At 40.5% G+C, this 27,946-nt stretch overlaps 4 protein-coding genes across 4 annotated transcripts; 3 read left to right on the top strand and 1 right to left on the bottom strand.

Annotated features, from left to right (window-relative positions):
- Positions 1-607: 607 nt before the first annotated feature.
- Positions 608-3,700, top strand: LOC122532396 (glutamate receptor-interacting protein 2). Its single transcript, XM_043661148.1, has 5 exons — positions 608-1,732; positions 1,825-2,345; positions 2,485-2,804; positions 2,926-3,147; positions 3,258-3,700. Exons 1-5 carry the CDS (start codon positions 1,213-1,215, stop codon positions 3,574-3,576), a joined length of 1,902 nt encoding a protein of 633 aa, XP_043517083.1. The 5' UTR covers positions 608-1,212; the 3' UTR covers positions 3,577-3,700.
- Positions 3,641-6,563, bottom strand: LOC122532398 (solute carrier family 35 member E1 homolog). The gene is made up of 3 exons (XM_043661151.1): positions 5,994-6,563; positions 5,221-5,429; positions 3,641-5,148 (listed from the first exon to the last, which is right to left on the bottom strand). The coding sequence occupies exons 1-3, from the start codon at positions 6,319-6,321 to the stop codon at positions 4,651-4,653; spliced, it is 1,035 nt and encodes a 344-aa protein (XP_043517086.1). The 5' UTR covers positions 6,322-6,563; the 3' UTR covers positions 3,641-4,650.
- A 108-nt stretch (positions 6,564-6,671) lies between these two features.
- Positions 6,672-11,179, top strand: LOC122532393 (uncharacterized protein MAL8P1.12-like). Its single transcript, XM_043661136.1, has 5 exons — positions 6,672-6,757; positions 7,617-7,841; positions 7,967-10,018; positions 10,110-10,311; positions 10,370-11,179. Exons 3-5 carry the CDS (start codon positions 7,979-7,981, stop codon positions 10,645-10,647), a joined length of 2,520 nt encoding a protein of 839 aa, XP_043517071.1. The 5' UTR covers positions 6,672-6,757; positions 7,617-7,841; positions 7,967-7,978; the 3' UTR covers positions 10,648-11,179.
- A 593-nt stretch (positions 11,180-11,772) lies between these two features.
- LOC122532391 (DNA-binding protein Ets97D) lies at positions 11,773-13,917 on the top strand. Its single transcript, XM_043661131.1, has 6 exons — positions 11,773-11,948; positions 12,174-12,471; positions 12,549-12,699; positions 12,770-12,846; positions 12,918-13,152; positions 13,234-13,917. Exons 1-6 carry the CDS (start codon positions 11,911-11,913, stop codon positions 13,749-13,751), a joined length of 1,317 nt encoding a protein of 438 aa, XP_043517066.1. The 5' UTR covers positions 11,773-11,910; the 3' UTR covers positions 13,752-13,917.
- The last annotated feature ends 14,029 nt before the right edge of the window (positions 13,918-27,946 follow it).

Below are 27,946 nucleotides of genomic sequence, written 5' to 3'. Positions count from 1 at the left end.
GAGATTTAAAGAGGAGACGTCGTAGGAAGAGGCCGCGCAAAAACCAAGAGGATCGGTCAATGGACCCTGAATCCTACGCTTCTTGCTTTCAACTCTAACCGAATCTGTTACAGATTGTTTAAACGCTTTTCGTTCTGGCAGAATTTTTGAGACGTTCCGTACGCCTGTCGTTTCTAACATTCTCGTACTGTAGTTTACAAACACCTAGGAATAAAGTGTTTCGTACTAGAATCAAAAGAAAAACCTCTCCGTTTCGTTTCCAACTGGTTTCCCTAAAAGTTATTCGAACCGTTCGATTCGAAATTCTGATCCGATCGTCGAACCGCTGCGTAAAAAACCTTCCAGGTGTCGGTGATATCGTTGCGAATATTGACAACTAAAAATAAGAGAGGCCGTGAAATCTGGCGAGTGAAGGAAGAGAGAGAGAGAGGAGGAGGAAGCAAGAGGAAAATAAGAGGCACTGCGGCAGACGCTCGAAATCGAAGCTTTTAACGAGAAGTGCAGACTTATTTGACGGTGAGGCGACTGCGGGGCGCCCGCAGGGCCGCACGCACGCTCCTCCCTCCTCCACCTCACTCGCCAACCCTATAAATAGTCTCGGCACTACCACGATTGCGGCCCTACATCGTGCGGCTATTTTCGACAGGCATATCGCCACTCGTTACAGTTCTCCGTACGACCGCTCCACAACGGGTTCCCCATCGGCGACGACTCCTCGGGCCAAACAGCGAACAAAGACACGGGGACGCGCTGTTTACGCCGCGAGCAACAAAAGCAACTCCGCTGGTCGTGGCGGCTCCTCGGAGAGACCTGCTGCTCCTCTTCTCTCTAGATCGCGCTTGCCACTCCTTCGTCACGTTCGCGTTGTTCAAGTTTTCCTAAAATGAACGTTTATTTCGTATTCAGTTAGGTGCGTAACCTAATGACCGAGCCACAGTGAGAAGAAGTGTGATAGTTTTTAACGTGGTACCCGGTTGAAGTCTCGAGATTCTCCTCGCCGAGTGACCTCAAGTCTAGTCTCGCGACTTTCTCCCACTATCTGGAGAGTTAGACCTAGATCTAGGTCTCTCTACTGCGTAGCAAGCGTGCTTCCACGAGGATGGTTGACAAAAACACGCAGGTCAGAGCCTCTTCTACGTTTCTTCGGCGATGGTAGTGATTACTCGGTACGGCGTCGGTGCTACGTAGAATACCCAACAGACAGGACAGAGGATGTTCAGCTCGCTGAGACTGACCACCATGCGCTCGCACAAGAACCGTGCTCGGCCAGGAAGCGTGGCCACGTCCGCCAGCTCCGACTCGGCACGACCCGACGAGATCTCGCCCCAATCCTATCACACGCACAGTTTCCTGCTGCTGGACGATCAAGATAGTCCTGTGTCCACTCCTTCCAGCGTATCGTCCAAGGTCGCCCAAGTGAGGGTGGAACGTGAAGGGGGAAGTCTTGGAGTTACTCTGAGAGGCGGTGTTTCACGAGCTCTGGTGGTCACCGGGGTGAAGTCTGACGGACCAGCGGCGAAAGAGGGAAGAGTCAGGCCCGGGGACAGGTTATTGGCTGTTGACGACACCGAACTGAGGGGTCTGACATTGGCGGAGGCGCAGAGAGCGCTCAGGAGGAGCTCTGATGCTCCTGTCGCTTCTTTGACCATTGAGTATGACGTTGCCAACATGGAAGAGGCCAGGGCAGCTACTTCCGGTCCTCTTCTAGTGCAATTGGAACGTGGACTCTCCGGTACCTTGATACATCAGGGCATTTTTTAGGATTCAACTTGGACGATCAAGCTGTATATAAGCGTAACTATAAATATACATATATAATTGCAGGAGAACTGGGCCTAACGGTAAGAGAGACGCCAAACGGAGTCTACATTGAAAGTCTAAGACCAGCAAGCACGGCAGACCGATGCGGCGCCTTGCAACCTGGTGACAAACTACTTGCTGTGGACGAAACTCCCGTCCAGGATGCAGTGACGGCTGCCAAACTTCTCAGAAATAACTTCGACTCTCGCATAGCCAGGCTGCAGATTTTACCTAGGCCTCCGAGTGTTTCACAGAGGACTGTGAAGAGGAGAGCGCAGCCACAGGCGCAGCAAACCTCTAGTCAGACTTTGCAAACGAAAGAGAGCCTGACCGTGGTTCTTAGGCCCGATCACAAGGGATTTGGACTTGCCCTGAAGCTCGCCGAAGATCATCTAAATTACATCGTCAATCTGTTAGAGGCTGGAGGACCGGCTGAACGCAGTGGAGTTCTTCTGCCTGGAGACAAGGTGCTTGCGATTAATCGCAGAATGCTCAGAGATCTTCAGCCAGCCGAGGTGACTGGCATTTTGGAAAATTCTCAAGTGGTGAGCGCAGTGATAATTTTTGTATCGTAGTCGTCATGCCTGTTTGTTAAAATTATTCGTTTATTTTATGCCTTCCGTCTTGCTTTTCTTTCTTGTCTCTTCCGTTTATTTCAAATCAAGAGCCCCGCTTTCTCGACAGATTGAATTAGTGACGGAGTATAAGGTCGGTGGTCCAGTTGTTCCCAGTTCAGGAGTGTTCACAGTGCGAGTAGCAAGACCGATAGGTGGACAGCCCGATGTAGGTCTCACAGTAAACGAGGATCTGATCATTACGGAGGTTCGCAAGGGATCTTTAGCTTACAGAACCGGTAGCCTAGCTCCAGGAGACAGGCTACTGGCTATAGACGGGCAAAAACTAGACCCTGGCGACCTCAGACAAGCCGCACAGCTGTTACATCGTCCAGGGAGCTCGGTTATCGCCCTGACCGTGAGGAAACCGGATCCTACCTCGGAAACCAGGTAACGATATAACCTACAAACATCGATTAACTTCTTTCTAACTCTTCAGTGCTCCCTTTTAAGGCAATAAGTTGTAAGTGAGTTGTACGAGGAAATAATGATGAAGTACTGAATTTTGCAGAGAATACTGCAAGGATTCCAGTATAGGAAGCGATTCGGTGCAACAGTATCCTTCGGGGATTCTTCGGCCAGCTAGGGAGAGTCTACCCAGTGTAGACAGCGCAGTGGATTCTTGGGGAGAGCTAGGGGAAAACAGTGGAACAGGTCCGGAGATTTTGAGGCTCTGGGATACAGCTTCAGTGGATAGCGGTCAACTGGATCTACACATGCCTCCTTATTCTGCGTAAGAATAGAATTCATAAAAAAATTTGTTTTTTATTGCACGATGATTTTCTACTTAAAAGTACTTTTCGAAGGATGATGATTCACTTTAGTCTTTCCTTCCATTTTCAGGCCACAGGAATGCAACAATCCAGATAGACCCCAACAGATAGTTCACGTCTCCTTGCACAAGGACCCAGTGTACGAGGACTTTGGCTTTTCTGTGTCCGATGGTCTGTACGAGCGTGGAGTTTATATAAACCGTCTTCGACCTGGGGGACCCTGTGACGGCGTTCTCAAGCCTTATGACAGAATTCTACGCGTAAATGAAGCCAGCACGGAGGACTGTGACTGTTGCTTGGCTGTCCCGTTGATCGCTGCGGCCGGTCCACGTTTGGATCTCACTATAGCCCGGCCGGTATCTCCTCCTAATATCATGAAAACTCTGTGAAGGAGAACAAGCGGACGTGACGGTACGGTGTAACAAAGGAAAACGGTGGTGAACATATCTGGTATATTTTTGTACACACCTGTATTTTATTTATAAAAATAAATGTATAGATTGCTTTCAGCTAGAACATCTTCTCCTGCATACAATTCACGCACACCATACTTGAACACACTCTTGAAAATCGTCAAGTGACACTTGTTTAACCCTCTACGAATTAGAGTCCTAGAGGATGGTATAATTGCTGGAATTAATATAATAAGGCACTCGACATCTACGACTGAGTTTAGTGAATGTAATTTAATTAAATTAAAACCTAGAAAGGATCAGTCCTGATCTTGTCATCTTTCAAACCTTACTCTATTCGTTCCGTCAATTATACTTTCAAACTTTATAAATTAGTATATACAGTATGTATATATATATATACGAAAAAAATATTATTATAGTGGCAATATTCTTTACAAGCGAAAGTCTAGAGAGTATTATTAAAATGAATTTTCATAGAGGGTTAAATTGTTGTAACAACCTAAAGAGCTGATGAAATTGAATCGCAATATCCGAGCTAGTAACTGGACGAAGGTATTTAACTCAAAACCTAATCAATACTATGTATACATTGCTCAATATCGATTGAGTACAATTGAAATATCCGATTTCTATCTATTCGCCATTGTTATCGCGACGGGGGAATGTAATTGATTTTAGAGGCTAATTGACCCAGCAATTAGCACTGAACGCTAATGATTTCGCGAATTATATAGTCCCATCTTGCCAGCAAGTCTACTCTGCCTGTGAGAAGCATCGTATTAAAATTGTGTCTAAACCAAACAAAGATAAAAATAATCAAATTTGATGAATTACACCTTTTGCGCAGAATAATAATACTAATAAAATGTATGTATACATGTACATAAATATTTGTATCATCATATGAGTTTTGATCTGCGATCGTTTTTGTTGGAATGCTACATCCATTCCCTCTTATGACTTCCCCAATCACTATGACTGAAATACTATGTAACAACAGAAAAAACTCATATGAATTTGTCAAGTGTAAAACGAGTTAAAAAAAGACTAGACTGCAAGCAACTGCTGCTTTGTTCCAGTCCATCCGTTTACCACAAAGGAACTACTGCTACCGTTTTTATCGTAATACTTCGGAAGACTTTCTTTCTCCATTCTCTGATCGTACTTCGCCTTATTGTAGTACAACACACCAAGAATGGCCAATGTCATGCCGAATATGTTCAACCATGTCACTGGATTTCCAAGCACCAACAATGTTACCGCGATTACGAATATACGTTTGCTTGCGCTAGCCACTGCATAAGTTAAAGGGGTAACAATAGACAGTACGGAGAACGCGATAATGTTTTGAAACCAGTTCAACACACCATCCAGGAATAATAGACCTATTATGTAGTAATTTAAGTCGGCTGATTCACCAGTAACTGGATCGTATATTAATCTCCTCAGATCGTACAATAGCCATATAGGAGAAAATAATATTAGCGCCAGACGGCCTAAGATGAACAGAAGCCTCAGATGATGTATCCCAGTGTCGTGAAGCACCTGAAAACAAATACATATTAGTTATCTCGTCGATCCATAAACATAAGGCGAGCTTTAAATCAGAAAAAGTACCTTCTTTGAGTAAATGTTCTGCAACGAGAATGCCATGGTAGATGCTAAGGCACTCAACAAGCCGATCATATTGAAACTGAGTTCTGTAAGGGTGGCTACAGCCACACCCACCACAATCGGGACTAGACTAAGATACACTTTCCAAGTCTGCTTTTCCTTCAATATGATTCTTGACAGGAACACCGTGAAGAACGGCATTGTAGCCTTTACTGGGACAGAGCCAAACTTCAGTTAATATATGATACTTACAAAATGAAACAAAGCAACATATGTATAGGAACTACTTCAAAAATGCATACATCAGAATTATTTATCTATGATGTTACATCTAATGATCAGAGGAAATCTGTGTATCTACTAGATAAAAGTGCAGTTACACAAATAGCTCATTTCCAACTCTTAGATAAGAGTGCAAAACTACACAAATGACTCATCTCTAATTCCATGCATTAGTGAACTTATTTCTCAATGTCAAACAAAATCTATTCCAAATTATATATTTAAAAAATTTCAGAAAACAATTAACACAAATGTCGAAGCATTTCTCTTCAAACATTTGAATATATATATATATATATATATATATATACACACACAAACAAACAATAGATCAATGAAAATCAAATCAAATCAAATTCATTGTGACTGTCGCGATGGAAGGATCGTGGCATCGAACGAACTTGGCGCGCGCGTTCGGAAGTGAAGGGAGGCTTGTTTTATTTTTAAAAACGGCCACGTGTAACACACGTGACTGTCAAAATAATATTTCATACCAGTATGAGCGTACGAGACGGGCACTTTCCAAATGCTGACGTGGCTGAACACGTTCGCGAGGAACTTGCCAAAGGCGAGCGGCACGATCAGCCGCAGATAGTATCCCCAGGGGATGTCACTGGAATACTTCCTCACGCCCCACAGATTAAAGAACGGGCCTGAGTAAACGGTGATCGATGTTAACTGGACCATGGTCACTGTCATCGGGTAGGGAAATTCCGACAGCAGCATCTTGCCGACGACGTTGCTGCTGCTCGAGATTCCGTACCAGAGCAGACAGAGGAACAATATGGTGACCACTTCACGGCTGTTCTGTCGATCGTCCATGATTGCGCGAACGGATCCTCTTTTAGATGATGACTTCCCGGTGCTCTCACTCCATACGTTCGCGCAGCCAGTTGACACGATACTCCCGACTAATTGCTATTTGCGGCCACTGCCACGGATAGAATTTAAGCACAGCTGGCATTTCTCTCTCCCTCTCTCAGTGGGTTTTCCCTCTCTCTGTTTGCGCAATGTCGCGGGAACACGTGGCGCACACCTCGAACAGTGATTGAACACACACTTGACGGACGCTCGGCGTCGCTCGATCGAGCTGCGCAGCTTCGTCGGCTATCGAGTTGGCAAACCGAGCCATCTTGCAAAATAAATTACCAACAATGTTAGTGAATTTAAAAATCGCAAGGTTGTAGCTCGTGAAACGTTTCATTTACCAATGAATCTCGTCCAAAAAATAGCACTCTTAATCCAGAACATAGTACTGGTATGATATTATATTGTATATTTCATGTATTTTTTTTCTTTCCAAAACTCACAATTTTTGAAACACCGTATATGTAATTATTCATAATGTAATATAATATGTACTATATTATACGTATTCCATAATATATTTAATATATTCATTATATAATATATATATATATATATATATATATATATATATATATATATGTATATTATATATTTTTAGGTATATTTCTAATACTATACTTATTTTGCGAAATATAATATACTATACCATAATAGAAAATATAACGTACTATATTATATTTACATTATACCATTTACTATTAGTAACTACATTTAATTTTCCTACCTGAGAGATTATTATTCGAAAGATTATTATTGAAAATGTGACTTCTCGTTTTTTGTTCGAATTTCTCAAAATTACGAATTTCGATCGCAATTCTTCTTGGATCTTTAACTGCTATTTCTCTTGGATTTCGATCTTTTAATTTCACGTACCTCACCTGGATCGATTCATTGAATATGACGTAATACAGTCGAAAAATAGTAGCAGTTGATCAGTACCAACAATTGAAACACACAATCCCTAAATATCAGCAAATGAGTTATTTAATAACTTTAATTATTTAATAATCTATAAATCTCAAGGAGATATTCTGTGAATAAAGAAAAAAATTCGTTATTTATAAAATTCTAGAAGAAACACGCATTCGATTATGACAATTACGACTTTTCGAAATTTATTTATCACCTTACCAGTCTCTCTGTCATTCAACGCTTTCGTATTAACGAAAATTAGCTTTTATATCCGCGATTTTTACTTCCTCTAGAGAATTTGATGTTCATCAATTGACATGCACTCCTTGTTTCAGGAGGAATCATGAAACAAAATGTTACTATTTCTCTTGATTCCAAAAATGAAACGTACGTTTTTACAAAATAGATGGCAGTACATCTCGATTGAGGGATGTCCCGTTCTATATAAAAGAAATCTCAAATGCATATTTTGCTAAACTGCAGTTCGACTAATTTTATTTAGTCGAATAACATACGAAAACTAATCAGAACGAACTAACTCGTATGAAGGATCAACCAAAGTAATTGAACATGTTGAGTAGCATTTTATCGTTTATGTGTACGAAGGTTATGTGTAGCATATTTCGTGATTTGAACATAATATCAGCATCGTAATAATTGTCTAAATAGAAAACACTGCCTACAGTATTGCATCCAAATGGATCCTCCGCTCCCGTCGATTTTAAAGAAACGCCGTCTGCAGCGCATTGGCGGTAGACCAATAATAGAATGCAGGCGGGAATTCACCTTGCCGCACAAGTTTCCCAGCATGATCAACACGCCTAAATGTAATTCGGTATTCGAAAAGTTCACCACGTCAAACACGAGCGTGCAAAGCAGTTTAAACGGATTGAAGAGTAAGAAGGTACTAGCTACTAATGGAATAACGAAATTAAGAATAAAAACAAAAGATGGCATCGATTTGGGAGAAGTTAAGGTACAGCTGCTGACTAACGATCAAAAGAATTTATTAAACGTCCCACAGATTGTCAAAGTCCAACAAGCTTCAAATTGTATGAAGAATAGTGTTGCTGGTCTTTCTACTTCCTCACAAAGTAACACTGTGAAAATAGTGAAACCATTAGGATCTCAATTATGTAGGGAAACGCAGAAATGTATTAGAGAATTACACTGTCCCATAAAACAACAGTTTGTTGTTTCTCATAGTAAAATTCCCGTGGCTCGAAATAAAAATAAGAATGTGATTCAGAAGCATGAAGTTTTAAGCAAAGTAAATAAGATGAATCAAAGTAATAGTCCACTAAATGACAATGGGTACAGATTATTGCATAATGTTCCAGCCGTCTCAAAAAAAATTACAGAACCAGAAAAGACTTTAGTTTTGATAAATGAACAAGAGGTTAGAGACGAACATATTTTCAAAAATAATGAAAAATGTATAGAAAATAAGAATAATGATACTTTAGAAAAGACAAATGTAACGGATGTTAAAAGCTCGTTGATCGAATTAGCAGAATCAAAGTTTCCAATAGTAAGATGCGAGAGGTTACAGATTCCTCCAACTAAAGTTAATATTAATAAAATAAAAAGGCAAGAAAAAGAAAACAATACTCTATCTCATGAAAATATAAGAAAAAGAAAACGTATTCTTTTGAAAAATAATGAATGGAATCATTCTGCAAAAAGAATTGAAAATGCATCAAATAATAATTCACTTAATCTGGAAAGTAGTGAAAATCAAAAACACGCAAGTATTTTAAAAGAGCCAACAAGATGTGATAATAATGTAAATGATTTTGATAATGATGATGTTGTAATAGTATGCGAAAAAAATGAAATTGCGGGTCAACATTATAATAATGTTCAAGAGAAAAAATGTACTATAATATCTATGAATAACAAAGATGTTGACAATGAAACTCAAAGTGTATTTGTTAAGGTAAATACAAAGCCAAATTTTGATAGAAATGAGATAATTTGTAAAAATAATGTACTAAATGAAAACCCTGAATTTGATATAAGTCATGATGGGAAAAAAGATAATGAAAAAAAAGAAAAATTATCAGAATATTTAAATGTAATTAAAGAAGCACTGACCAGCGTAAAAGATGAACAACTTCGAATTAAAGCTTTGCATGCCCTTGCAGAGTGTGGAGTAGGTATAGCGAAACAAGTCCCAATTATTCCATCTGAAAGATTAAGAACAGTTCATGATTCTCAGATTCAAACTGATGTATTTGGACTTCTTGATAGGCAAAGTTTTGTACTAGTGAAAAAAACTATGTCTACTATAAAAAGAATAAAGCAAATAGAGCGTTCAACTGTTAATCTTTGCCCTGTCATGAAAGAAGTACAAACTCAAACAGAAATGCAAATACAGACTGAATCTAAATTGCATAATAATGTCTACAATACGGATTTATTCTCTATATTAGAAGGCCCTCATATGGTGGTCCCACAAGATACATTAGACATTGATAATTATTTTAATGAGATTTTCAATAACAATAGCGACATAAACAAGGTGCAAAAAATATTATCAACACCACATTCCTTATGTAAAAAAGTTGCTGCACAATTAAAAAAAGACTATGACGAATTGCAATATTGTGATAATAATGGAATGTTAAATATACATCGAGCAGTGGTGAATAATCAACTATGTGAGGTGCAAAAACTATTGTTAATTTTAAGAGCTTCAAAAACTAGTATTGATGTATTAACAGAAGATGGAATGGTAAATTCATATCTCATTAATATAATTAAAAAAATAAAAATGAATATATATATCTACTATCTAATATAAATATATATATATATCTTTTTAGACAAGTTTGGAATTAGGAATTCAGTATAATGCATCCGAAAGTATAGTAAAGTTGCTACTAGAAGCTGGGGCGAAACCAATTTCATCTGAACTTATTTGTGACTCCGCAGTACTTTTAGCCAGCAAACAATCATCACCACTTTTACCATTACTTCTAAATTATGTTACAGAACCTCAGCTATTAAATAGAGAAGATTCATCAGGTAAGCATTTAAAATGAAATGAATAACAATGTCAAATTTTTAATTATCTGTTTTTAAGGATTAGCTCCTTTGCATTATTGTGCACTAAATGGCTTCTTAGATGGAGTTATTGCTTTGGTAGAAGTGGGAGCAGACATAAATTTGAAGGATCATCGTTCGGGAAGAACGCCATTCTTTCATGCTCTTGAAAATAATTACACATTAGTAGCACAAAAATTGTTAGAATGTGGTGCAATCGCGAATTTACCGAACTTTTCTGGGCAATCTGTTTTAAGTTTAATAGACGAAACAAACAATTTTTCATTCAAGGCGTTGCTTAAACAAATAGTAATTTAGTTCTACCTCCAAAATTATGAACTTATTACTAGATATAAATGATTAACAAAACATCATAACTAAAAATAACTTTTTATGTACATTTTTATGTACTTAACTAATTTTATCAGTACTAATTAAATTTATTTAAATTCCTCATAAGGAATAAACAAATTAAATTATTAAATAAACAAATGTATCAGGTATTTATATCCGACTCGAATTTATATTTAAGATTTTGTAAAAACATTTCTTTATTGACTAAATAAGGTCTCGATCTTCTGGGTAGTTAGTGAATCATTATTGTATTACTAGGCATACCTTGAATTGATTAATTGTAAAAATAAAATTCTTGTTAAATTTTGTTTTTTATTGTTTTATTATATTGGACTTTGATGCTTCTGAAAATGACTTGTACTTTTCTCTAATTAGCTCAATTATATTAAGAAATTGCTCTCTATGTTGCATAATATTAGACAATTGTGATTATATAAAAATATCACTGCCAATTCATTGTAACCATTTATTGAATTGTTCTTCATATATCAAAAATAAAATTTAGTAAATGTACAATCATTTGATTCATATATATATATACAATCATTTGATTCATATATATATATGTACATTTACTCAATTTTATTCTTATATATATATATATATATATATATATATATATATATATATATTATATTTAATATTATTAATAATAATATATTATAATAACCAATTATTGAATTGTTCTTCGTATAACAAGAATAAGATTCAATAAATAAATAATATAAGTATATATTGTAAATATTTATTGTTAACACATCTGATTGTGTGGAAGAAATGCAAATTAAATTAATATAGCATATGTATTGATCGTTATTTAATACCTCATACAAGCAATATATTATATACTGTTTATAATTTCTTTGCGTTCACATTTTTCTTGCTTACATCTAAGAATATTTAAATTAATTGCTTTGATCAATTGGAGAAATGAAATATGTAAACACCAACATGTAAATACTGACCTTTCAAATAAATTCAGGATAATCGTCAAGTTAAAAATCCCTAGATGTAGTTTGCGGATACAGTGCACTTTCACAGCAGCGCGATCTACAAAAAAAGCTGTTTTTAAATTTCAACTCGACGCGTCTATGGCATTTCGTAGTCCATGACTGATTATATACCTATTACAAGATGGCTGCAACTGTCTAAAAAAGAGTGATTATTTTGTAAAGGTTAAAGTTGTCATATTTTCTCGACAAAACCCAATTGTACTTTTCTGTTCTTATGGATTTGGAAAACAGACGGAAAAGCAGCGATAAGAGGTCAGTTTCTTCTAGCTCCTCACTAGGACTAATAAAACGTATTGTATTTGTTAGAAGACAAACAAATATGTTCTTTGCAGTATTCCTTTTGAAATAATCTAATAATTAAAGTAAAAACGAAATGTTTCAAATGCTTTAGTATTTGATCATGTTTTGTCATTTTAGTCATATAATATTATTGAAGAGTAATACTGATTCTAGAAACTTATAATTTATTTCAAATAGTTTCGACACAGACGATGATTCTGATTATGCTATGATAAAACGGATTAAAATGGAGCCAGAAGCTATGTTATCGCAAGAGAACGATATAATGGCCCAGTTACAACAAGAAAGCTCTGATTTAGAGGTAGAGCCAAGTTTTGCATTGGAAGGATCTGCAAATGGTGAGGATTGCAATGAAGGTATCTTAATGCAACATATGGATATCAGAGAGCCTCTCTCTACCTTGAGAAATCTCTTGGAACAAAGACTCGGGGTAGAGTTGACAGATTATTCATTTTGGTTGCAAGATGCACAAATGGTAAGCGACAGGTTTGATAACAAATCTACTTACGCTTATATGGTTGTATTTTCTACTTTCTTTTTTTTTTTTTTTAGTTAGAAAGTCACAAAAACTTAGTTGATCAGTGCGTGCAAGGAGAAGGATTGGTTCAAGTAAATGTTCAGATAAAAGCAACGCACAGGAGAATAAATATAGTGGATGTTTTAAAACCTGCAGAGGATTATATAGAATTAGCAGAAAATAATAGTATGTAGAGAAAATTTATGAATTATTGTTAGCGAGTTCTTTTAATGTGTATATATTTTTCGCTATTTAGCATCCACACCAGTTAATGAAGATAGCAAACGAAATGTCATAAGATGGATGGTTGATCCTCAATATAAGAAAGAACAGGTATAATTTATTGAAAATTAAGCATCAGATTAACTTTACTTTATGTATGGTAACACATATATATTATACAGGAACGGTTAAAAATTCCAGCCGATCCAAAAGAATGGACACAAACACATGTCAAACATTGGCTTCAATGGGCAGTTAGGCAGTTCAATTTGGCCTCGGTGAGATTAGCAGATTGGAACATTACGGGTCAACAATTGTGTAATCTCACGCTGGAAGAATTCCAAGCTAAAGTGCCTCTAGATCCCGGAGAAGTGTTTTGGACCCATTTAGAGTTACTTCGAAAGTGTAAATTTGTCGGTCTGTATATTTGTCAAAAAAAAAAAAAAAAAAATACTATCAAATTGTGATCGAATGTTTGATTAATTCTGTAATTTACAGCTGTTGTTCAAAAGGATCCACCAGCATCACCTACGGAAAATAACGTGGATAGAACTATAAAAGTTCGCAACCAAAAAGCGACGAAGACACGACCAGTAGTGAATCAACAAGCACGAGTAGTTAGCGTTCCTTTAGAGAACATCGACTCCACGCCGATCAGTATAGCAACCTCAAGTCGTTCGGTTAACAGCGGTCAAATACAGTTGTGGCAATTCCTGTTGGAATTGCTGACAGACCGCGAACACAGAGGCGCCATTCAATGGATTGGGACAGAAGGGGAGTTTAAATTGAATCAACCAGAAGCGGTGGCACAACTTTGGGGAGCCCGTAAAAACAAACCTTCGATGAATTATGAGAAACTCAGCCGTGCATTGCGTTATTATTATGATGGAGATATGATATCCAAGGTGCATGGGAAACGCTTCGTATACAAATTCGTATGCGACCTGAAGCAAGTTTTGGGTTATTCGGCAGCAGAACTGAGCAGATTGGTGGAAGAGGGCACAAAATATTTCTGATGACATGCTATTTTTTTATCACCACAGTGAATTTTATCATTGTACTTTCAACGTGATTTGTATCAATCATTGTACATATTTAATGGAAGATAAAAGAAAATGGGGAACAGATTATTATTCAGACAATCGAATTATACATCGAAATACAGAGAGATCATTGGATAAACGTTTATTTCTCTTTCTGTCGCAATTAAATACACCCTTACTGTAATATGCCGTTCGTGATATTTATTAAGTAGTAAAAATTATAATCTGTAAAATTGCGTAATTCCTATAAGCATGATACTTAAAATCCGCAATGCATCCAAGTATCTTAACGTGAATATATAACCGTATCTTTTTAAAAATACTTTCTCTCTCGTTTTACAAAATACTCTGGTACTACATTAAATTATAGCATTAAAACATTATATATTCACAGGGCAAACTCCATTAATTTTTCAAGATGCACCCACGCAAATGGTGGATTATAGACCTTTGAATGTCGAGCCTCTTTTAACTTGCCCGCTTACAGAGCGTCGACGTTTCCGGCCGTTTTCTATCTCTGATGACTAGGACTGACTTTTGATCGGCAAAAGGCAGCACTCATCGCCAATACCAGAGAATCTAGCCTGTGAGATATCGGTCGCGACGTCACAAGTTAGGGTCTCAGGGGACCGGCGACGCGGCAGGCTTTACAATCAGCCCGCCCGCCATTGCCCTTTTTCTCATTTCATTTTCTCTCCCTTTTTTATTCGCTATTTAATCTCACACACATCCACGCATTTATTGTTTTCACCGTTCAAGAGGAGCCACCACCTTCTATATATATTTTTTAATAATCTCCTCATTTCATAGTTACGTTATAGATACTAAAATAACTTAGAATAATGTCTAAACGGGTACTACATCGTCATCACTTATGGTGGTAGATCATCTTCGTTCTTCTTTGAGAAAACTGTCTGCACACACGCGACATTACCAGCGTACGCTCGAGATAAAATTACTACTTTCGTTTTCCTTTTCAATAACGGTTTAACGACCTCTTGAAGATGTTGCTGGATGATGAAACGTTGCGGCGTCGACGACCGGGAAAGTTAGCAAGTTGTACAGTGGACTTCGTATATCGCGAATTTCCATTCCCTACTATACAACCTACTACCTCACCCAGGCGTCGTCGCTGATGCGGCTCTGTCCTCTTCGTGATCGTCCCCTTCGTGGACATTTATGTACAGAGTATCATGAATGTTTATAACAATGCACAATGACATAGATGTTTATTGAGAAATAATCATATAAAATATCGAGCAGATGCATGTTCTGTCCAATCTCGGAACACAAGAGCGCCGAAATTAATTTTCGTCGAAGGTATATCCTATGTTTCAAGATTTACAGCGCTTCGATTTTACAGAAATATTGTTCGTAATTAATTGACCAGTAAATGACAGATAGATATCGGTCCTTTCATCCACAATTTCATTCGTCTCTCTCTCTCTCTTTCTCTCTCTCACTCCACGGTTTTATACCACGACCGAGAAAAATTGTTTGGTGAAAGAATCTACACGTTGATGGCCGGAAGTGCTGCGGGCTTTCAGGAGGGCAGAGGGGTGTGTGAAGGAGAAGGAGTAGGTTTCCGTCGAAAAGCTTAAATGCTGGCCTGACTACATGTACCGGTAGATAGGAGCTTGCGGTATACATATAAAAAAGCCCACAAGTTCGGATCTACGGGTTAGTATCATCAAGTATAGCTGATAACGGCTATCGCTGGATCGTTCCGCGCTGCGGCGTTTCCAGTCTCCCTTTCTCTGCTTCCTATTGTCCGCTCGGGTGCGACTACATCTGAAAATTAATGAAATTACATTTAATCGCACAACGAAATAAACGTAGCCGCTGTGTGTATAACCGTCTCTTCGATCTTTCTTCCATAAGGCTGGCTGACCAAACGGAAGAAACGAATGACACGTTAACGAGGTTAAGGGATTCGTTTAAGCTGACGAGTTAACAGCTGAAATCGCTGCTCCTTCAATAGACTTGGACAATCTCTGATTCTCCTAGACAGTGAACGAACCATCCAGCAAATCATCAAACGTTAATGTTGAGCATTAACAAACCTACGGATCGTCAAGCATGTTCTAAAGTTATTATTATCCAGAGACGCATTATCCCTTATATGAAAAACTCTGAAGGGCTCAGGATCAGGCTTCTCACGCGTGGGCCTGTAGCTTACCACGCCGTTGCCGGGTAGAGAGATCAGGAGGGCATAGAAAAAGAGGGCCGGGGCTATCCTACAAGAAACAAGACGAAGAAGAGGATGAAGAAGATGGAGAGAGGAAAGAAGAGCAAGAAGAATACGGGAGAGTAGGTAGAGAGAATCCGGGCGTTGTAAAAATCCCCCTGCCTGCTTCGCTCGTAGACAGTTGAATGGCCTCTGCAGTTCTCCTCACGCGGCCCTAAGGGATGTTAGGCACCGTTTCCAACTGACCGACTACGCTTTGCAATCTGCACCTGAAATATGCACGACAGATTAGAAAATATCCCGGATCAACACGTGGGTCGCGTGTTCTAGATCCAAAAAAAAAAAAAAAAACACGGTGTACTCGAACAATTGATTTTTGATCTAATCGATTTGAATCTAATCAACCTCGGTAGTGTAGTAATGTTAATTTTACCTTGGGCATTGTTTATAGACAAATTCACCGTGAATTTGAATTGCAAATTTCCAAAGCTTTCGCGTGTTCCCCCTTCACGGGGGAAAGAGATATGGAGGAAGTTGAGACTTCGTTGTGGACGAATCTTAAAAGTCTGGAAGACCGGCGGTGGACCTGGATGCAGGAGTAGTCGAGCGGGAATTATGTACGCTGCACGAAAAGCTGCACTCCTCTCTCGATTCCCATCGGCAATCGTCTCATCCTCCGTCTCCTCCTACCATAAAGAGAAACAAAAAAAAAAAAAAAAGAGAAAGAGAAAACTTTTTAGTAACTACTAGTCGATCGTCATTTTTTTGGAAAGATCGGCGAGCTATCAAGAGAAACAAAGTCTCTCCTCTAAAAATTTTCAAACTCAAATTTCTCCCGGATCGTTAAAGACGGGATCTGTCCCAAAAATCTGTTAATTGTGAGAGAAACGGATCGCATCCCGGTCTGACTCTGATCGATTTTCAATCAAAATTCCCTGCATCCAGACGGAACTCCTGAAGTTTTCTACCGTGAGATTCGTAGGACGTAACGTTAAGTGCATAAAGCTCGGAAGCTCGCGGGCATGTCTACCAATCGTTGACAGTTGGCACGACTGGAACAACCGTAAAAGTAACAGGGAAGATAAGAGGATCAGAGGCCTCTTCTCGTTCGGTTTTTCTTCCTTGAGCGACGAAGAATAGAAAGCTCTAGGGGCAAAAGACCAGCATCAGAGGGAGGGGAGGGAACGCGGAGAGGGGGGAGGGGGAGAGGAAGGAGGAGGAGGAGGAGGAGGAAAGAGAAAAGAAAGGAAGTTAAGCGAAGTGGAGAGAAAGGAAGAGAGAAGGGAATACATACGTACGAAGAAGCGGAGTGGAATGGTCCCGGGAACGAGGAGAGACGCGGGGGCAGAGACGTAATCACAGGGGCGTTGAATTAGGGAAGCATCGAAGGGAGTAGGAGGGGGGAATCGAAGGGACCGGGGGGAAAGGAGGGGGGAGGGGGGAGTCAACGGTGGAGGACCGGGGTCACCGCCATATTATATTTAGCGAGACACAGCGCCGTGTGAATGAACTGCATAACCAGGGCCGAACTTGCACTTTGCCTCGCCGATATATTTTTGAAATAATTCTTCTAAATCGATGCCGGTAATCTAATTCCTCTATCGGCACTATTGCCCTACCAAATTCCCTGCCACAACTGCCGCTTCGCTCGACTTTTGTACGCGGGTGGCTCTTCACGATCAAGCACGTAGTTGACATAGTATTTTTTTTTTTTCCTTTTTCACGATACGAGTCTTAAGCGGATGGTATCTTTGGAAGGTAATTGAAGCATCGCAACAAGGAGCGGCAGGAAACAAAGGTAGATTCGTAGTTTGTGAAATGGAACAGCTTTTGCTCGGATTTGTTTTCACAAAGGGCTGACGGTTTCCTGGAAAGGAAATGTATATTTCTGTGAGAATGAAACTGGATAATGGATAATGTTACTGGGATATGTAGCAGGGTACCTGATGATGATTCGAATATCGGTCAGAAAAGCAGCATCTTTTGGTGAAGAAAAAGTGTCATTAATTATTCTCTTTCAATGTTTCTTCTCTTTCGACATTTATCACACGAATTCCAGCAATTATCGGCTGGTTATTTGTTCACGCGGAGACTCGATTTTCAACACGCTATTCTTTATCTTTGGTCGATATATTTTCTTTATTTGGTATTCTTTATCTTTGACGTTGGCTCGCTTCGTGGAATGCAACGAACAAGCTGGCGAACAACAATGAATGTTCGCAGAACACGTCAACACCACGTGCACCTGTACAGAAGACGTTCGTTATTGCTTTTTGGAAAAAAAGAGATTCGTAAAACCCTAAAAATAATTTCTAATTAAAGAGAAGAAAAATTATGTATCTACTTCTAACTCTGATGCCATATCTAAGAATTACCTACATACATTCTATTCTTCTCTTCAACTTCTTTACATATAACAAAATTAATATTCGTTGCAAAGTTCGAAGAAACTAAATTATAGACTTTCCAATCTATTTTTTGCCTTCATTCTCATCCATTAGCCTTTCCTGCTACAGTATTGACACGACATTTCTCCACGCTTCAAAGATTATGCCAATCAAGAAAGATTTAGATTTTACAAAGCCTACGAGTCGTTCGAATCATAAATTTGATCAGAATATGTTGGCAATCGAACATTGATCATAAATCACTGGTACGAGATTTATTACTAGACTGCATATAGATACACTTTTGTACGCATCATAAAAAAGATAGAATCTAAATAGAGATTGCTTTCGTTCTTTAAACATTATACTCAACTAGTACTGTACTTTTTATACACATTATCTGCATTGTGTACATTTTTGTATCTTGAAGTTTCCAATAAATAGCCTATTTATTACATAAGTCAGCACGGATTCCTCTCCATTGTCGTCGCAAGCACATCGCCATGGTTACAAGAAAAACGTGCTCGTGGTGGAGATAGATTTCTCCGCGAACCGCAAGAAATCGGTGAAAAGAAAGAGGAGTAAAAAGAGAGAAGAGTAAAAGAGGAGAAGAAGAAACGTCCCCATAGCAACACGATGCGATCGGGCCTCGCTTGCACGTACATAGGTATGGTCAACCTACATTATAGTGCATTATATCCTCAGGTATATATACATCTGCAAATAATTATAGATATGCTACAATAATATTATGATATCAATTGAGAATTCGAGAAATACATGTGATGGTACATAAATCAAATAACGGTTAAAAAAACTATTCTGCAAATGCAGTCTGCATGAAGATGATGACCTTGAAGGATGAAAATCTTCAAGAGAGAATCAATCTCTTACAGATCGGTCTATCCATTAGACTATAAGTTGGTAGAAGAGACTTCAAGTGTAACATAGATCCAAGTGAACAGGAAATAAAATAGTAACCTTTCTGCCAAGACTGCGATGATATCGCGGTGAATGTGAGAGCGATATACGAGGCATATGTTTATAAACGTTCACGGTGCAACAGACGAGAGTTAATGGCAGTGTGCAGCCGGAGAATAAGGTCGCCAACTGGGAAACGATAATCGATTTAACCCGTTGAAAAGCGAATCGACCTTCCATGGTCGAAACAGGTGGAATATCTCCTGCGCGCGATCTCCATCTTGGAACGGAACCAACCGTAACCCGACGTAATCATCCTGCGAAACAAAATCCATCCTCAGTTCTATATCTTCATATTAGAATAATTGACTGGAATATTAAAGGAAAATAAAACACGATATAAATTGCCTCTTAAAATCAGGAAAAAAAGGTAGATAATTTTTCGAATATACCACGGTTATTTAAATCTCTTCGACCAAAAAAAGCAACATGGCGACCGAAGAAGAGTTTCTCCTACAGTAGTAGATACGAGACTCGAGGATTCTCGCTGCTAACTAAGCAAATAAATGTAAGAAGATTCTCCCCGAAAGCATGGGAGAAACAAAAGGAAACGAGCGGCGAAGGAAACGCGGAGAGACACCAACCAGCCGCATTTGAATATCCTGAGAGCTTACATCGGCGGAGAACTGGTCAATCCTGTCCTGGGGGAACGAGAGCCGCGAACCGAGGAAAAAGGACCTGCCTGGAAGGTGTATTCGCCTTCGGTTGCAGCTCGGCGAGTATCAAGCCGATCTGGACCAGCGGCCGATGCAACTGGACTGCCGTTATAATGCGCTACCTCTCAGCCTCTGTCCTAGCTACCATCTGCCCTCCCAGCGCACGAACGAGGTTTCCAGTATCCTTGGCAAGTTCTTCATTCTCTTTTGACATTGCATTCGATATCTCGAACGGAAAAATTTATAGCTTTGCATTGTTGGCCACTTGGTGATTCCCGAGGCATTGCAGTTATTACACTATTATCATAGTGAATTTATAATTTTTTCACGTTCAGCTGAAATTTCTATACAGCAATGCCGTGCTTTCTCAGATCAGTGAAGCACTGTTCATTTATTTTCTAATTAATTTTATTTTCTACGGCTTTCATTCACTTCTGCGCGAGGCGAGGCTAAAATTTTATTGTACAGCGACTTACTTATGCCACTTATGGATCTATACGTCCTTAGGTTATATTCGTTGCATTGAATGAACTTTGCAATTAATTCGTTTCCTGCGATTCATGCCCAATCACGTGTTTCACGTGAGCTCGGATTATATTCTAATGTTATGCGAAAGTTCATTGGAAAGCAAAGCAGGAAGTGGGAGATCCGAGAATCACGATCGGACTTTGATTTAACGACTCGCGACGGGCAAATTGGTCGAAAACTTACGCCAGCGAAGATAGGAACCGAATGTTCACCATCAACCACACATACACACACACACACAGGGAAGAGAGAGAGAGAAAGAGAGAGAGAATTGGTGGAGAGAGGGAGAAGGACTGAATGAACACACAGGAGGAGGGAAGAGGCCCAGTTGAGGGGGGGAGAGGGAGACGAGAGGATTCTGGGAGGGGGTGAGCAAGGGATAGAAAAAAGGGACACCATGGCTCGATTTAGTACTCCCATACGCCTATCTCCGCCCACCACAAAGAGCAAACCGACCAATGACTGGCATGCGTTCTACTAGAGACCGGCTAGATCGAACACACGCTGCGTGCACACGCTCCCTCTCCTCTCCCGGCTCACGAATTATGGGCCTGGATGGGTGTTCTGTGTAGAATAGGTAGCTTGCCTCCTGGGGAGACACCGACAATCGGATCGGCTCGATACATACGTAGCAACTCTGTCCTTCGAGTTCCTCTTTTTCGAAACTGCCACGCTCACGTTTGACTTTCATCTCTGTCTCTTTTAATTCTTCTTCTAGTTTCTACGGGGTTATGTACCTACAACGAGACAATTGTTACGACTCTGTGTAAAATAACGGGAGAACTTCTCGGGTGAGATATTTTCAGAAGAAGATTACAAGAATGAGATAAGGCTCTCTACTTTCAGCGAAGTTCAGTCCAGTGACATCGGACAGATCGGAATAAGGTCGGTCCCTGATTCGATAAATTAATATCTCGATTAAATGTCGTTTGCAATACCATGCTCAGGAACTTATTGCTGCAATTAAACGGTCGTGGGGGCAACCATGACACACACCAGAATCCAAATTTGTATCCGCTTACGTAACCGACGTCAGATAAGATTACGCCTTTTTATCAGTGGAAAAATATCACAGCGGAGGAGAGAAATGAAATCGCGTAGTTGGCAATTAACAGGAAGAAACGGTACGATTGGAGAGGAGAGACCATCGGTGGAATTCACTAGCTCGGGTCTTATCGACTGATAACGCGCTATCTCTCAGCAAAAGTTGCAGTTATTGTTCCAGGAACAGGAAACGTTCAGTTTGCAATATCGCGATTGTAGAATTCTCTTTTTTCTTTCCCCTCAAAAAAAAGAAAAAACCATGGTTATTCCTTCTCTTTCCAAGATTCTTGTTTAGTTGAACTGATGTGCAACGTTTCCTCGGAAGTTCCTAAACAGAGGATGAAAGATGATTCACCAGGACATGAGTCGCCAATTAATTTCAATTACCTGTCCTCGAGCTAATTATCAGCGGCCTTGAACTGTGTGTGTCGCGAATCAGCGCCAATTAATACTCTGTCGCTATCTGGCGAATATCTGGCGAGCAGCGTTAATTACATCCGACTTGAACGCGCGGACAGTCGGCAGGTGTAACGCGACACCGCAAGATTGTGGCTCATTGTCAATGTCAGACGCCGTTCCATGGCCTCTTCCAACTGTTTGCTCTTACTTCCACAACATACGGTGGTTTTTGATCTTCACGATCGGCTTCTTCTTTGATCAGTTTCAGAAAACAAACGACACACGTAGGTATTTATAACCTGTGAATTTTCCATAAAGTTCCATTATAGTTATTATTTTTTGCAATGTTACTTGAGGAGATATTTCTCACGAAGAGTTTCTCTAAAAATAACGGAGGGAACGGCAAAAATAACTCAGATAAACAGAGAACTCGCAGGAGTTAGGTATCTGCGAGACGTGGCGAGCGGAGTTACTATCGTTCCCTGATAACGGGGAGAGTCAAACGCGAGAATCATGCGAAGCTAAAAAACAATGATCAAAGATGATGCGTCATGAATCATGAATAGAGAGTTTCGCGAATACAACTCGTGAATCACGCAATCACTTTTCCCTTGAGAGAGAAAATACCAAGAGCTTGAAGTATTATAACCAATATTCCAAGAATTGAAAATTCCGGCTATAGTAATAATTTCTTTTGTACCTCGCTGTACCTATTTAATCTCAGCGTACAGAGTAGAATTTACTGAAGTGTATAACAAACGAAACAATTGATCAAAGAGACGCCTATATATCTAATGAGCTCCTTAAAGGGCTCACTAAATTTTTAGAAACTACGTCGCAATGGAATGTCATTTTTTGATTCGTAAATGTTTCTAAATTTTGTCTGAAGTGTTATTCTTCGGCAAGGAACTATTTTTTTGTTTGTGTAATAAGAAATTCATACCAAATTTATTGTCGCACCAAAGTGGATCTTAAGGGTACACGATAAGTTTTCTTTTTTTTTTTAAATCATCAGCAGAGACACGTGCGGCAGGCACGAAGTATTAATATCAATTACACTGACCTAGCCAATAGCCGACTAGATAAGAGTAGCCATGCGTGTACCCGTGACGCGAGTAAATCGTGGCATTGCACGTTGCACCGGTTGCAACGAGGCGTTGCACGCTGCGTGCCGCGCACGGGGAACACGCAAGCAAGGAACAAGGCTTGCGCCAGACAGTCTGTTGCACAACTTAGGTATTGATCTTGGCCGGAACTAGTTTCCGTTTCCGTCTTCTCTTTCTGACGTTTTCGCCGCCTGTTTCGATTCAATTCGGAAAAATTCACCAGCTGGACATTACGTTCTCATTTTTCCACGAATCGACAAACAAAAAGCAAACGGCAAATATTACACAATGAAACATTGGAATAATTTCAAAAGGTCGAAGATAAGCGGAGAGGAACTACTTAACCGTTATTGTACTTCCGATTTCCTTCGACTTCTACGAAGCAATTACGTCGCACGAGTATTTACAAAGTGATCTCAATCGCATTCAAGTTCCCTATCCATCTCATCGTTCCTCCCAAAGTGCAATTAATCGTACGTAGGTCCGATTAAAAGTACAGTTCTTTCTGCACTCGAATCGATGAACTTCACTTCCGGTTCGCTTTTTCCCGTTCGCCACTCGTTTTTCGTTCGCGAACAATCGAGCTGCAACGAGGAGAGACCGCGGGAGTACATTGCACCGGCGAGGTATTGATCTCGCTCGCGGGTGTCTTTTTCGGTTCCCTGTGTCCCCTCTTGCAAAACTTCCCTTTCGAATTTCCAATCCTTGATCCTTGTTGTCTACCTTACCGACTGAGACAAAAAGAAAAACGGCCTAAAAAAAGAAGAAAACGTTCGACTTCCTGTCGCCGACGAGATTCCCCATCTCCGTCTAATACAGCTCAATTTCAAATCAATTATGTGTACTTTATGAGTCTCTGGTTTCCGAGGACAAAAAATATCGCGTGCCCAGGCAGATCGAATATTGGTTCCAAGAAGGAACTGGCTCATATTAGTCGCGCGTCTGCGTGCTGATACGTTTTACGCGCGAATTGCCACGAAATTAGAAAGACAGAAGCGTGTGGAAAAAGTATAAAAACCAAGCCGAGGCCCGGAGCAGTTTTCGCCGGTCTCTAATTTTCATCGTCGGCCGTGCTTCTTTTTCGCTTGAAACAATCGCCAAAAGTCGATAACTTATCGAAACTAACGACACAATCCGGTTCCAAGGGTATGATAGATCTCCAATTCCCGCAAGTTTATCAGTCTTTCAGCGATCTGCGTTTTTTTCCCTTCTCGTATTTTGCTACGTTGATTCGATCTATCTACGTGATGATGGAAAAAAAAAATGAAGAAAAGATTAGTATCGAGCATTCGAAAAACACTGATACACTAAAATAAGTATAGAAAAATTGTGTATAATGTATAACTTGTAATTTACCTGTAGGCATCTATCTTTCGTTTTTTGACAGTACATCTGTTTTAATTGTTACGTAGAAATGTAGGTCATAAGATTAGGTAACGTCATTTACTCAAAAGCAACTGATTCGGTGTAAACCGTTCGGTTGTAACGCGCCATTTCAATATGGCGTCGATTGAATACGATTTGAAGTAGAGCAGGTAACAATCCGCGTGGACAGACGATATACATAGCGTAATTTGTTTCCGTCGTGAGACCGAAAGAAGAAGCGACAAATCATCTGTTTTTTTTTTTTTTTCAAAACCGAGCAATCACTCTAAACGCAATAAATTCCCCCTGCCGCATAATATCTGCAACTCAAGTTGCGGTACAATGTCTCCTTTGTTATCTTCTGCGCTATGATTTTCAACACGCAGTGGCACGGCTCAAAGAATACGCGGATGTTTCTAGAAACAAAGCAATGCCAATGCCCCTTGATATGGAAAACAAGACACAATGGAATATTACGGCTACCTCGCCCACTATATTCAGTCGTTCTCTTTATCGTTCGAAAGAGAAATTGAATTGTACGTCCTGTCAATGCTTCCTCCGGGGGCCTTTTACCACCGCATAACACCTCTATTTCCTATTTTCGAAATGTGCGTCACAACCGTTTCATTCCCTGCTGAAAACGTGCGAACAATTTACTACGCTGTGAATTCAAATATATATCGTTTCGAATTAAGCGAGGAAAATGAGAAATTCTATACCTCTGCGTATCTTTCTCCAGCGTTCGTTTTTTTCTGCGATAGCATCAGTGCAACGGTTTTTTTTTCGAAAACCGTGCGATCTCTTCGTTCGTAATTACGACCAGGAGCGAATCACGCGTCAATTTCTTTTTTAGCCGAAGCTATCATTCGAAGAGCAAAGAATCTGAAATTTCGAGCCGAAACAAAGGATGTTGGCGTCCATGTAAGTACATATATACTTCTCTTAGAAACATCTTCGCCGCCTCGGACCTGTCAAAACGCGCGCATGCGCCGAAGGGGGGAAATGAAACAACAGGGAATGTCATTGACCCCGAGTGCATGTATCTACCGAGAGGTTAAGGTTAATTTTATCACTGTACGGTGAAAAATACTTCCTTCCACCATCAACGTGGGCATTCTGCGTCAAATGGTATGCATCTGTGGTATGTGGTCATCAAAGATCGAAGAAAGAGCGCCGGTGACCCCTTCATCTCTCGCATAAATAATCGCGACTACATTCGATAATTCCAACCTCTCTCGGTGGAGTTCATAGACCGATACCAATCCTCGACGGGACGAAAGGAATGACCTACGATTTTCCACATTTTCCTTGATGAAATAATCTACAAAATTCGAGTAGAAACGACCGAATCGACTGCAAATTAAAATATTAAATTTGATCGAACGTGAATGTTTAAAATATAACTACAAGAGCACACCAAGTCGACAAAGAATTAAGCACGATTTGGAGAATTAGTTGGATTTGCAGACTTGTCGAGCTTTTCTCTTTGAAAAATATATATATATAAAGAAAAGGAACAAAATTTCAAGTATACAAAAGAAACGTCGAAAATAATCTTGATCGAATTGCGAGATGAAAAGAGGTTACGAAATGGAGACAAGAAAAATTATTCGAGCGCAGCGCTTTAACACCACGTGCGGTGGATTCGAAGTCAGAGTTAGTACTGATTTGCACCGATCGTTCATTACTGGAGCCAGAGCTTCCGGTCATCAGCGGTGACACGAGAAATGCAAGCCTACATCCACGAAATATCGACGAGCATGATTTATTGAAATAGCAAGAAAGACTTTGTATCAAGGTGTATCAACGAGTCAACCTTATTAAGATGAACTGCATTGTTCGGCATTCACTTACCCCTGAAATCGTTGATGTCGACTCAACATCTTCGACAATTATCTCCATCGATTGGGCACCAGATATCCCAGCTACGTAAGGACCCGCCACGTCGGCCATACACTGTGTAGACACACTGCACGCACACACCCGTCACACAGCACAATTAATTGGCTTGAGAAAAATCGGTGTCTCCAGATCCAAGGAGAGAGAGAGGAGGAAACACTTGCCACTTTGTCGGACACCCGCGTCACTTATCGTGTCACCTTTTCAGTCACGACTCACAATCCGCGGTCCGTGCGACCGATTCTCAGGAAAAATCGTGCATCGGGAGACCCGAGTTCACCGTATCTTCGTATGCAATTTCTCGAGAAACGAAAACTCTCCCTGAGATTCCTCAGATTTCTCGTACAGCCTACGACGTTTGTTATCCGATAATTGAGTTTCCTATACCGGAAGTGTGTCTCTGAAAATGCGTAATCGTGTTGAACAATTGCGAGACTCGTCCGTATTTTTCCGAGAAATCGGTCAAAAGAGAAAAAAAAAAAGCGAAATACCACGAAGGGAATTCTGCGTAAACATATAGAAACCAGAACGGAAGGAGAGAAACACGTACCGACTTGTTCGGACATATGGCCGCGCGAGAAACGAGCCTCATCGGTGACAACGACAGACTGCGTGCCGTGGGACGCCAGCTGAACCAGCGAACGGACCGAGGCATGGACGATGGAACGCGGACGGGAGGAACGGAGGAACGAGCGGAACGGCGGACTATCAAGCTTACACCTTTGCTTCCCGACAACGATCAACCGCGGTCCCGGCTGCACTTCGTGTTTCCACACGCGTCGGCCCTCGCATCATCTTTTTCATAGGGAGCACGAGGAGCGAGGAGGAGAGGGTGCCGCTTACCCGATGTACCAGGAACCTCATTGGCCCCCGCGCGCGCGACAGTGATGCAACCTTACTTCGGTGATAAATCTTTCCAGATCTCGTGACAGACTCTGAAACAGAAATTATTTCCAGAAACATGTTACACCGAAAGTGCGCGGTTAACATTGGCAGTGACGAGGTAATGATTTTTGTTTCGGAATTACTTCGCAACAGACGCGACAGAGGGTGAGAAGGAAGAGTCTCATCCTACTTCCGGAGACGAGGTCGAGGCATCTCGTGCGGAAAAACCGAACGACGGGGTCAGACGGCCGGGTTCAGTGACACGGAGAGAATTTGCTTTTCCGCGGGGGTGGAAAGTGGAAGAACAGAGACAGAGATTGAGGGGTAGCTACTGGGTTGGCTGGACGGAGGGGGTTGAAAGGAGGGAGGACTCGATAGGGTAAACGTACTTACACGCTAGCACGAATTCGGCGCGAAGGAGAACAAGAACGGAGAGCCGAATGTTCGTACAGTTGCAGAGAGCTTCGAGGCTGTCTCGGAGACGCACATGGTTGCCTCCTCTCTCTTTCTCTCTCTCTCTCTCTCTCTCTTTTTCCTCCTCTTTCTCTCTCTCCTTCACTCCCTTTTTCTTCCTCCGTCTGGTCTTTGCCCTCTCACCCTCTTTCAGTCGGTGGTCTGTCGCGTTCCGTCTTTGTTTCTCGCAGCTCTCCGTTTAGGCCGTGCGAAATTCAGTGCCAGTGGCGTAACCAGTGGGGGACCATCGACCCCACTCTGCATTGCTATAGTCTCC

Source organism: Frieseomelitta varia, unplaced genomic scaffold (genome assembly GCF_011392965.1).
Source record: "Frieseomelitta varia isolate USP_RPSP 00005682 unplaced genomic scaffold, Fvar_1.2 scaffold_454, whole genome shotgun sequence".
NCBI classification, from domain to species: domain Eukaryota; kingdom Metazoa; phylum Arthropoda; class Insecta; order Hymenoptera; family Apidae; genus Frieseomelitta; species Frieseomelitta varia.
The sequence above is the reverse complement of the archived record's forward strand: the minus strand, read 5'-3'. Positions and strand labels throughout refer to the sequence as shown.